General features: G+C 35.4%; 1 protein-coding gene across 5 annotated transcripts in view; it reads left to right on the top strand.

The window, feature by feature from the left end:
- Positions 1-12,916, top strand: part of PDS5A (PDS5 cohesin associated factor A) — a 137,909-nt gene that overhangs the window by 70,511 nt on the left and 54,482 nt on the right. For all 5 annotated transcript variants that reach the window (XM_064584392.1, XM_064584391.1, XM_045881292.3 and 2 more), the window contains exon 17: positions 7,035-7,150. In XM_064584392.1, coding sequence (XP_064440462.1) covers positions 7,035-7,150 — 116 coding nt within the window. The remainder of the gene's footprint in view (positions 1-7,034; positions 7,151-12,916) is intronic.

Here is a 12,916-nt window from a genome sequence, read left to right as displayed (position 1 = left end):
AGTTACATTGCCATATATGCATTTATAAATAAGGTAATTCCTATTTAGGCTTTTGTCTTCATTCTATTCCTGGATTCTTTATTTTATAGAAAACCAGTATTCACTGAAAATATCAGGAAGGAAAACTTCATCCATTCATTTATACAGCATTTTATGAGAGTTTTGTGTTTGAATTTCAGCTGTACCATTTACTATCAGTGTGACCTTTTTTAGTAAGTTCTTCAATATTTTGTAGCCTCATTTTTCTCATCTATAAACATTAAGAAACTCATAGGATTGTTAGAAGATTTTGTGTATGTATCTGTGTATATATATCCTAATACCTGGCCCAGCACTGACCTTTAGGATTTAAATAAATTGTATTTCTATGGTATTACGTATGTTACAACTATTATGTTTGTGACCAGGCTTACAGAGCTGAATAAGAGAAAGGAAAATTATTTCAGATATTTATGTCTAACTTTGTTCTAAAAAGAATTAGAGTGCAATAATTATTTGTGTGTTAAAGGGGTGAGGACTATAATAGATGTATATACGAAGTGGTTTGAGAGCATGGAATAGGTATTTTTTTTACTCATTCTAGGGATATTAGGTCTCTAAGTGGATTTTAAAAAAAAGGATTAGGAAGAGAAGAGGGAAAGCTAATTTAGGGAAGAGAACAGTGGACTCTTCTCTTGGGTCTAGGGATGAGGATATGCCAAGTGCTGGGTGGTTTGCTGAAAACAGTTAAAGGTTGCATTTATGTCTTTGGCATTTAGGATTCTAGTTCCAGAGTACTGTGTCCTACAGGGTCTCTACTAATATAATTGGGTCATAGAATGAAATATTTTGAGAAGACCTTAGAAATAGTTGGTGTAGGGGCACTTGTCTGGCTCAGTCAGTAAAACGTCCAACTCTTGATTTCGGCCCAGGTCACGATCTCAGAGTCATGAGATGGAGCCCCATGTCGGGCTCAGCGCTCAGTGCAGAGTCCCCTTGGGATTCTCTTTCTCTTTCTCTCTCTCTCTCTCTCTCCCCCCCTCTCCCTCTCTCTCCCTCTCCCTTCCTCTCCCTCTGTGCCTCCCCTGGCTTACATGCGTGTGCTTGCTCACTCGCTCTCGCTCTCTCAAATAAAAATCTTTTAAAAAAAAGAGTTGTTTTAACCACTTCATTTTACAAATAAAGACATTGGATTTTAAGGTTTCTCGTCCAGTATTTTATAGCTGGTGATAGTGGCTGAGCTGCAGGTAGAGTCTAGATCTCATAGGTCCTCAATAGTGTTTTTTGTATATATTCCATTGTTTGTAGGAAGATCCAGTACAAACTGAGTACTGCTCAACAAATGACCTTGAGAAAGAACAATCAAGTGGTGTTTTTGGTCTGAGAAAACAGAAATTGAGCGTGAGTTTGGGAAAATGGCAATAACATGAATTCCTAATATTTGTCAGACCATAAATATCTAAGAGTTTCCAAATCCAAAAAGTATATGCAAAACAGATGTTTGTAACCAAAATATCTCAGGATGAATACCACAGCCATGCAGTGCAGCCAATCAGCACTCCTGATTTTAGCAACCAAGAAAGTAGAGATGAGGACCACAGTTGCACTGGAAAGGGCATGGTAATGATACTTTTTTGGGGGGGGGGGGGGGGAGGGAGTTATTCTGAAAATATTTTAAGTAATGGTCCACAGAATAGCTAATAGAATTCTTTTCTAGAAGAAAAAATTTCTGCTATTCATGTTTTTTAGTTTATTTGGTGGAAGTTTCACAGTAATTTCTGGCTTTTACATTAACATTGTGTATTCTGAGCACATTATTTAACATATCTATGTATTCTTGAGTATAAAATAGGATTTATAATACCCTTTAAACACTCTGGAAAATGACCACTGTTAGAAGAGTTTTTGCTGTTTTCCAGAATATCTATATCATTTTGTCTTTCTCCGCAAGGGTTGCTGGTACTAGTTATATATACCCTCTAGTATCACATTCCTCTTTTCCTGACAGTTTCATTCTGAAGTTGAAGAAAAGAATAAAGAAGTATACAAACATAAAATTTAGTTTCTGTCGCTCTATATAGCTTTCATTCTTTCTCTGAGAATCCCTCTCTGTCCCCTGCTAATGTGTATATACTACCACTTCCTTTTTTTCTAAATGACAGTCACTTCTTCTCAAGAGGTGAGCATTACTCAGTAACAGAATTTGTCGGAATAGAGATCAAATACTTTGAGCAAGGAATTACAATAGACACATACTGTGGATTAATACATACACCATGATGCTATAGTAAGAGAGGATGAGCAGTCTATTATGATATGTGCCGAATAGATTTGCTTTTCCTTTGGACTTCAGGTTTTGAGTTTCCACACCTTGGTCCTAGAGAAGGATCACATATTTGCCATAGCATGAGCTCTGCTTGCTATTTTTTGCTCTAACACCTCCCTATGACCTAAATTCCTGGAAAGGAAGCTTATTAATTGAGCATTTGAGAGTGTCCTAGGTTTGAATTTCAGCTAGACCATTTATTGCCATTGTGACTGTTACTCAATATTTCTGAGCTTCCTTTTCTTCATCTATAAATATTATCAACCTCATAATATGTTAGAATAAGATAAGATGAAATTTTATATATGACCTAATACAAGACCCCTTGCACTGCCCTATAAGATGTGAATGAAAAGTAATTCTTATGGTGTTACATATTTATGACAAACACTAGGAATTCTTAAAATAAGTAGAGAGGGATCCTTAATCTCCATCTTTTTAACAGTCTCAGAGTGATTATGATACAAGTCGTCCATGAACCACACCTTAAAAAACCCTTCCCTACAAGGTTATCTGAATATGCATTGTATCTTCTGAAGGCCAAACTTTGGGTTGTCCCTTGATCAAGTCTACACCATTATAGTTCACTGCGTAATTTAGTAAATTGTATTATACATGGTCTCTCACTGCGGTTGCAGTTTAGATGACAGAGGCAGGCAAATATCTCAATAGAGAATACAGGGTGGTAAGTATTCTGATAGAATCATGCACTTTGGTAACACAAAGGAACAGCAGCCGTCCCAGGCAGGGGTGGAAATGGGAATAGCTTATTCTAGAATAAGGGATTCCTGAATCAAATCTTAAAGGATGAGTAGGGATTAGACCACTACATCAAGAATGACTCCTGTATTTCTAGTTTGAGTGATTGGTTATCAGAGAAGATGTTTGAAGGGTAGGAGAAGATAACGATGTGTGGCCTCGCAGCAGTTGTGTTTAGAAGTCTGAAATTTAAGGCTGGTTCATATATATTAGCATAGGTATAGTTCCTGGAGGAGGTAGGGAAGAAAAGAACGAAAGGGGAGAGAGATGCTAACTTACGTTATGCTATTTATTAACAGTCATCAAGTGCTTCCTGTTTTCTTTTCATTTAACCTTTCTATGGTTCAGTGAGAATGATACAAGATGTGATGTGATTTATAGTAAGAAATATATATTGGGTCTTTGTCCCCCATTTCTGGCACAGGACTAAAACTCATCCTAAGTGCTGAGAGCTGCAACAGTGTCTTTTGTTATGTTAATGAGGTGCTTTTGGGAGCTCAGCTAAGGGTGGGGAGTGGTTCCCTGTGTAGCCAATCACATGATTAGTGGATTGGAACTGTCAATCCTACCCTCTGACATCAGAGAAGGGGAGAGGGGCTGGAAATTGAGTTCAGTCACCAGTTGTCAATGATTTGATCATCAAACCCATGTAATGAAGCCTCCATTAAAGACTTAAAAAAGACAAGATTCAGAGAGGCTTCCGGGTCTGTGGACATGTGGAGATTTGGGGTGAGGGGCAGGCTCACAGAGGGAATGGGAGTTCCCTGTCCTTGCCACATACCTTGCCCTATGTATCTCTTCCATCTGGCTGTTCTTAGATCTGTATCCTTTTATAATAAACCAGTAATCTGGTAAGTAAATTTTGCTCTGAATTCTGTGAGTTGCTCTAGCAAGTTCATCAGACCCAAGGAAGGAGGGGGTCGTGGGAATCTAGATTTACAGGCGGTTGGTCAGGAGTATAGGTAACAACCTGGGCTTACAACTGATGTCTGGAGGTTTGGGGGGAAACAGTCTCTTAAGACTGAACTCTTAACCTGTGGGAACTGATGCTACCTCGGGGTAGACAGTGTCAGAATTGAGCTGAATTATAACATCCTGCTGGTGTCCAGAGAATTGCTTATTGGTGGGGGAAACCCACCACACAGACACACACACGAACCAAAAACAACAGATCACTGTAACATGAAAGTTAAACCTTTAGAAACTGCTTCTTGTGAGAAATTGCTTTATCTAGTTTACTGTTTCCAGCTACGAAAAATATTGATAATGTTAAATCCTCTTGGGAGACATTTGATTAGGAAAACAACAGAAGTATATGAGAGGGAACACTGTATGTGAAAGAATACTATTTTTTTTAACAAATGTTTTTATTGTCAAAATGAGAAAGGAAAAAATGTATGAAGAACAAAGGATATATAGATGCAGAATTTTTAAGCTATTTATTTTTGTAATAACAAAATTAATAAATTATAAGCATGTTAAAATAGGGATTGGGGCACCTGGGTGGCTCAGCCGCGGCTCAGGTCATAATCTCAGAGTCCTGGGATAGAGCCCTACCTTTAGCTCCTTGCTCAGTGGGGAGTCTGCTTATCTCCCTGCCCCTCCCCCCACTTGTTCTCATACGCATGCGTTCTCAAATAAAATCTTTTTTTTTTTTTAGATTTTATTTATTTGACAGACACAGCAAAAAAGGGGAACCCCATGTAGGGGGGAGTGGAGAGGGAGAGGGAGAAGCAGGCTTCCCGCAGAGCAGGCAGCCTGATGCAGGGCTCAATCCCAGAACCCTGGGATCATGACCTGAGCCAAAGGCAGATGCTTAACAACTGAGCCACCCAGGCGCCCCTCAAATAAAATCTTAAAAAAAAAAAAAAATAGGGACTGTTTCTTTATTTCCTTGATACTCCATAAGGGTGCTTAATATACTAAACAATTTATGTAATTAGTAAATATCAGTAGTAGTATGAATCTACAGTGTTACCATAGTTGATGAGAAATTTTGGAAATACTGTCAGGGATGCAGAAAGAATTTTTTTTTTTTCTTTCTGCTGTCATTTCCTAAAAAGATTACAAATGATTACTTCTGTTTGAAGCTTTATCAACTACTTTTCAGTTATAAAATTTCTTGTTTATGCGTTGGAAGTATGTGTGGGTATTTTTTTTTCTTGTGTAAATAAGGAAACTTGACTTGTTGCTACAAACTAATTAGTTGGTTTTTGTTGTCACAAACTAATTTGGCTTGCTGCTAATCCCCAGTATCACTTAAGAATCTTACCACATGTAGTTGTTATGAGAAAGTACCTAGATATTGCATACATAAAATATTGTTATGAGGGATTACCTAAATGTAAGGTTATATTGGAATACAAAAACGTCAGGTTTTAAAAGTTAATTGTGTTGGGCACCTGGGTGGTTCAATTGCGTAAGCATCTGACTCTTGATCTCAGTTCAGGTCTTGATCTCAGGGTCATGAGTTCAAGCCCCATGTTGGGCTCCACGATGGGCATGGAGCCTACTTTAAAATAAAAGTTCATTGTGTCTAGTGTTATTGTTTATGTACATAGGTGTATTTTATATTGTTATTACTGATTAGATAATTTTGAATTATTTTTCCCTTTAACATTTCCTTTATTTTTTTCTACTGTAACTGTCTCTCCTAATGCCTAGTTTTTCCTTTTTTAGTAATCTATTCCAAAGTACTGACTATATAGTTTGTCTAGCAATTTTCCAATAGGTTTATTTGTTAATAAATGATCACTGACTTTATCTTAGGTTAAAGCAACTAAATTTTATACTAGGGATAGAAAAATCCCCTTTTGGGGAGACCTGCACAAAATAGATTTGATTTCAAAAGATAGTAACATACTTAAATTCAGATTTAAAATGTATATCTATTGGTTAGAGCAAAGTATGTAAGGACCGAGCACTGACTAAAATACTTTTATTTTCTCAAATGCTAAAATTTTGCTCAGTTAATTACAGCTTGCAAAATAAATCAGGCATCTTAATGACTAAGAAGTTTTCCTGAGACTTACACTCTATTAACAGACATGGATGGTATCTAATTTAATATTGGTTTTATAATTAATATGTGTCAGGATGTCACTGAAAACTACAGTAGAAATTTTTTCCTTTTTCCCCTGTCCCTCTGAACATATAATGTTTTTTTTCTTTTTTTTATGGAAAGAGTACATAAAATGACTATTATTTGTTATTGCTTTATAGTTTGGAAAGCACTTTTAATGTGCTTTATCTTATCAGCCAAGATTTACATTTACTCATCACAGATATTCAATTAAAAGCATTGTTATTAAACTTCTTTCCCTAATGCCCAGCATTTTGTAAATTTAACCTTTTCTTTGGGAGAATTAGGTTCTATAATCATTAAGTCCTAATATGTTCTTTAGAAATTCCATCAATAATGTGTTTTCCTTGTAGGAGATATTTGATGTAATACAACTGTGTTTGAAATCAGCTATGTTCTTCCAGAACTAAAAAAAACTTTATAATTACATACTTACGAATCTTCCCCTCTTTAAAAAAATCATTAACTGAAATAAAACAAAATATTATGACATTATTATGAAATAAACTAATAAACATTATGTTATTAGTTTGAAGTAAATTTTGAAATAAACTGAAGACATACCCATGAAAGTTTAAATTTTTAACTTTTTGGAAGTAGAGCATTAAAAAAGATTGTTTACTAATCAATAACTTCATGGGAGAAATATGAGACAGAAGGCATAAATTATACTGTGTCATCCCCTTTCTGTTCCCCACAGTCCAGATTTTGTTTTGATTACTTAATGAGTATACAATTTTAGTCAGGATCTAAAGCAGAAATTTAGTCAGGTCTAAAGCAGATTCTGCTGGTTTTGAATCTTTAAATGCTTTTGATACCTATAATTATTTTTATTTTGAAAAATATGAAAGTAAATCATACTTACGGTAAAATCTTTCCTTTCTATAGAGAGAAATAGCTCGAAAACTTGCAAATCCTAAGCAGCCAACAAATCCTTTTCTAGAGATGGTCAAATTTCTGTTGGAAAGAATTGCACCTGTGCACATTGATTCAGAAGCCATAAGGTAAGCTAGGAAATATATTCACTGAAAAATAGAATATAATCTGAAACCACAGTGCTGTAAGTTTAAATTCTGGGTCCCTAAGAAAACCTAAAAAGGTTCCCTGTATACCTTTTTAATGGCAGAAGGATGTATCATTGAAGTTGAAAGAAGGGCCTGTTTGTTTTCTAGTCTTTGGCTTACTTCAGTGCTTTTATTTTTTTAAGGGTTCTTGTGTTTTATCTTTAGCCTATATGTGCTCATTAAAGAAATTAAGAATATTAAGAATGGAGGGTGCCTGGGTGGCTCAGTTGGTTAAGCGACTGCCTTGGGCTCAGGTCATGATCCTGGGGTCCCTGGATTGAGTCCCGCCTCGGGCTTCCTGCTCGGCAGGGAGTCTGCTTCATCCTCTGACCCTATCTCCTCTCAGGTGTTCTCTCTCTCTCATTCTCTCTCAAATAAATAAATAAAATCTTTAAAAAAAAAAAAAAAGAATATTAAGAATGGAGAAAGAAGAAAATTTTACATCTATAGGCTATCAATCAGTTTTTGAGTTTTCTTAACCATTTTGATGGCCACACAACATTCCTTTAGTATATATCACTGTTTACTTGAGATATGTGAAAACAGAATAGTATTTTGAAAAGAGCACAAGTTGCCCTTAGACTAATCTGGTTTCACAACCTGTGTCTACTACGTACCAGTTTTGTGGCTTTGAAAGAAGCCCAGTAATTTATCTGAGTTTTTCATTTTATTTTTAACTTCAGTATGTGTGTCATATCTCCCTGTTGGATGATTGTGAAAATTAGAACACATAAAACTAAGTAGCCTGGTATAGTAGATAAGCTATATGTCTTCCTTTTCATATTGGGTTATTACATAGCACTTATTGGTTCTCTCTCTCTCGTTTTGGTTTGGTTTGGTTTTATTGGTTCTCTTTTTAAACAGCCTTGGATTAGGAGAGCTGGTTCTAGCTAGTTACTTCACCATATGTGAACTACTGCTTTGGTTGTATTGAAATGCCAGTTGTATTGATTTTCTAGGGCTGCCATAACAAAATACTACAGACTGGGTGACTTAAACAACAGAAATTAATTTTCTCACAGTTTTGGAGGCTAGAAGTCCAAGATAGAGGTGTCAGCAAGTTTGATTTCTTCCGAAGCCTCTCTACTTGACTTGCAGACGGCCTTCTTCTCGCTGTCTCTTCACAAGGTCTCACATTGTCTGTGTCCTAATCTTCTCTTCATATAAGGACAATAGTCATATTGGATAATGTCCCACACATTTCACCTTTTACCTTAATTATCTCCTTTAAGGCCCTCATTTCAAGTACAGTCGCATCACGTACTGGAGGTTAGACTTCAGCATATGAATTTGGGGTATGCAATTCAGCTAATAACAGCGATGTTTGTCTTTTTCCTTTTTGACTAAGAATTCCTTTTTCTTTAATTTCCTTATTTGCAAATAAGAAAACTAAGGTTTTCAAAGAGTAAATGGTTTGTTCACAGCTGGATAATGGCAAAAATCATAGATTGATTGATTTTTCCAAAGGATGGCAGTAATTTTTAATTCTTTTTATTTGTGTATACTTCAAACACAATGTTACATTAATTTCAGGTATACAACATAGTGATTCAACATCTCTAATGCTGTGGCTCACCACAAATATAGCTCCCATGTGTCACCATACAGTGATATTACAATATCATGAACTATATTCCCTATGCTGTACCTTTTATTCCCATGACTTATTCCATAACTAGAAGCCAGTATCTCCCACTCCTCTTCATTCATTTTGCCTATCCCTCCATCCCTCTTCCCTCTGGCAACCATCAGTTCTCTGTATTTATAGGTCTGATTCTGCTTTTTGTTTGTTTATTCATTTTTTTTAGATTCCACATATGAGTAAATCATATGGCATTTGTCTTTCTCAGTCTGACTTATTTCACTTAGCGTAATACCCTGTAGGTCCATCATGTTGTTGCAAATGACAAGAGTTCATCCCTTTTTATGGCTGCATAATATTTGTGTGTATGTGTGTACTGCATCTTCTTTATCCATTCATCTATCAGTGGACACTTAGGTTGTTTCTATGTCTTGACTGTTACAAATAATGCTGCAGTAAACAAAGGGGTGCATATATCTTTTCAAATTAGTGTTTTCATTTTCTTTGGGTAAATATGCAGTAGTTTAATTATTGGATCATATGGTGTTTCTATATTTAATTTTTTGAGGAACCTCCATACTGTTTTCCACAGTGGCCATATCATTTCCCACCAGATTTATTATTTTTGATGTCAGTGTCCTTTGCTCTATGCCATTTAATTCTAATGAGGTAAATCAAGGATATAGTACATGTAGTAGTACTCTTGCCTTTGCATATTGACTTTGAAAGACATATAATGGCATTTGCTGTTTGTTTCCATGAAGCTTCATAGGGTTTCATTACTTTAGTAAATTATATAAGCTAGTGATCTCCAGTCTAAAAGACCAGAAACTCAATTTTTTCAGTAACATCATAGGTGTTAAGGCTCAGAGAAATGAACCTATGATTAGGGTTTCTGAGAGACTAATTGTATGCAAAATTCCAATTTATTAATTTTAATGAGAAATATGTATGTCATATAATACTCTTTCTGTATAATCACCTCTTCATGGACTATTAAATTACACATAGAGGGTTTATTTATTCATGTAACATACATTTAATGGAGCAGTTTGTAAAATACATTGGGTAACTGGAGAAGGTTCGTTATATAACCCAAATTGTGTGGGATGGATTTGTTGTTAGGGAAGGCTCTGAAATAGATCACACATAAATGGGTAATGGAAGATGAGTAGGAATTATGGAGGGTGGCCAGGTGAAGACTGCAGGAGGAGAGCAGCCCAGGCCACTAGCCCTGTGTCCTGGGGTAAATTATTTAAGCTGCTCCGAGCTTTAATGTCCTTATGTTTAAAATAAGAATAATACATTACAGTAACAACTGGAATTGTTGAGAGGCTTAAATGACATGGATATATAAAACACTTAGCACAATGCCTCACACATAGTAATTACCGAATGAACGTTAGTAGCTATTCTAGGACGAAAAGATAGACAAAACAGGGCGCCTGGTGGCTCAGTCGTTAAGCATCTGCCTTCGGCTTGGGTCATGGTCCCAGGGTCCTGGGATTGAGTCCCGCATCAGGCACCCTGCATGGCAGGAAGCCTGTTTGTCCCTCTCCCACTCCCCCTGCTTGTGTTCTGCTCTCGCTATCTCTGTCTCTGTCAAATAAATAAATAAAATCTTTAAAAAAAAAAAAAAAAGACAAAGGCAGAAGGAATCAAGAAGTAGTTAGAAAATTGCATGTACTTTAACCATAATGAAGGATTTTGGAAGAAAGGAATGAGGATAGTAGAAAATCATCCTAAATATAACCAATTTTTTTTTAGTATATTTTCTCCAGACTTGTGTTTATACAAATACACATATGCATGTTTCAGTTAGTTACTTGTCTTTAGATAGTGGTGGAAAATGAAGTAATGATTATAATAATGGTTGAAACCTCGGGGAGAGGGTAAAATTTAAAAAGAAAAGGGTGAGGACTGAATCCTAAGGAAAATTAAGAGGCTGCCAGAAGATAAGGAATTCATTGAATTCTTAAAAATTCTAACAGTGTGGTATGGTGACAGATAGTAACTAGACTTATTGTGGTGACCATTTCATAATGTTTATAAATACCAAATCACTATGCTCTATACCTGAAACTAACATAATATCATATGACAATTCTTCAGTTAAAAAAATTTTTTAGGGAGACATGGTCAAAAGTGGAAGGAAAATCTTGAAAGAGTGATAACAGAAAAGAGGGACTAAAAAGTGGCGGGTCAGATGCTACCCAGAAGGAAAATAGATAGTAAAAAGCATCCATTGGACTTAGAAAAGGGAGAAACATCACAATAGCCAGAATAGTTTCTTTGGGGTAGCAAGGGCAAACCCACATGACCCAGCTATTGAGAAGAGCTTAGGATAGTCCTTCTCAAATACACATCATGATACACAGAGAAAATGATAATATTTGAGCAGAGAAGACTACCCAAGGCCAGACGTGACTGGCCTAGCTCAACAGGATCCCAGTAGGTTCCACTCAGCAACCTTTGGGTATGAGAAAATCAAAGGGGATAAATACCTTGTCACACTTTGAAACTCTGCTTTAGGAGATAAATTGAGATGTGGGACAGCCACTGTGGACAGTTTAGCTATAAAAGTAAAGGAGAAAAATGAGATGATGGGAAGAGAGTAAACTTGAAGAAGGGTCTTCTGTTGTTTTTAATGAAGGAATTTTGAATATTGAAATACCTTTGAGGGGTACTAATAGAAAAGAAGAGAGGTTGAAGATGGGAGAAGGGGAATAGAATTAAGATAGTGCAACATCCCTAAAGAGGAATAGAAAGAAGGAAATCTTCCCCTATGACATGAAAAAATAATAGATACAAATGAGAGGAAGTTAGAAGGTAGGGTATAGAACATTAGTTTTCACTCAAGGCCTCCATTATTCTCTGTTAGGTTAAAAGTAAAGTAGGTAGTCTGCTCAGTGGAAGGATTTAGACCTGAGATAGAATGGTGAAGATTTGTATCCATTGTTAACACAGCATGGAAGAGAAAGAGACACATAGAAGACTTCCCAAGCAGTTTTCAACGTGTACTTGAATTGGTAATAATCTTTTGCTGCATGATACCCCTGTGAAGTATATGGTGTATGTATTATTTCTCTCATTTAGAAATGAAAGTACTTTTATAAGAGGAAGGACTACAATCCTGGTTTCAAGACTTGGGTCTTTTTCTTATAGCTCGACTCATAATGGTGATGTACCCACATTATAAATGAAAAAGATTATGTCTGTCTTGTTTTGCACTATACTTTCAGGACAGACCCTAAGACTTCATACATAATAGGTAGTCATTAAATACTTATTAAGTAAATGTATGGATGACCTCTTGCAAATAATTAGATACATTTTCAAACACATTTATAATCTTGTTAAATTAAATTTTTCAAACACATTTATAATCTTGTTAAATTAATGTATCATTTTTTCAAACACATAATTTTTTCAAACACATTTATAATCCTGTTAAATTAATCATTTTATAGGATTTCCTCCTAATAGAAAGTTAATTCAGAATATTTTTCTCAAATTGAAAATAACTTTTTAAAAAATATATGATGTCAGAGCTAAAACTTATAAAACAAAATATGGGGTGAGCAAAATATCTTAAATGGGACATAAAAAGCACAAACAATGAAAGAAAATGAAATAATTTTTCCTTTTTGCAAGACACCATTATGAGAAAGAAAAGTCAAGCTACAGACTGGGAGAAAAGACTTGCAAAGCATATACCTGATAAAAGATTATATCCAGAATATAAAAAGTATTGTTACTACTCAGTAAGACAAAGTATAAAAATGAACAGAAGATTTGAACAGACTTCACCAAGTAAGATATACAAATAGAAAATAAGCACAGGAAAAGACAATGAACATTATTACTCATTAGGGAAATATAAATTCACATTACAATGAGAAATGCCACTGCACAATCATTTGGCTAAAATTAAAGATTCTGTCCATACCAAGTGTTGATGCTGTAGGAGACCGTTTGTTGTAACATTAAGTAGACATATAATATTACCATACAACTCAGGAATCCCAATACTACATATTGTCTACAAGGAAAAAAAAACATAAATTGCCATAAAGATGTATATTTAATTGCTTATAGCAATTAATTAAATAAATTATTTATAT

Source organism: Mirounga angustirostris, unplaced genomic scaffold (assembly GCF_029215605.1).
Source record: "Mirounga angustirostris isolate CCGP_5_RB_7025 unplaced genomic scaffold, mMirAng1.0.hap1 SCAF_2, whole genome shotgun sequence".
Taxonomy (NCBI): domain Eukaryota; kingdom Metazoa; phylum Chordata; class Mammalia; order Carnivora; family Phocidae; genus Mirounga; species Mirounga angustirostris.
Note: the sequence above shows the minus strand (reverse complement) of the source record. Positions and strands in the feature narration are given on the sequence as shown.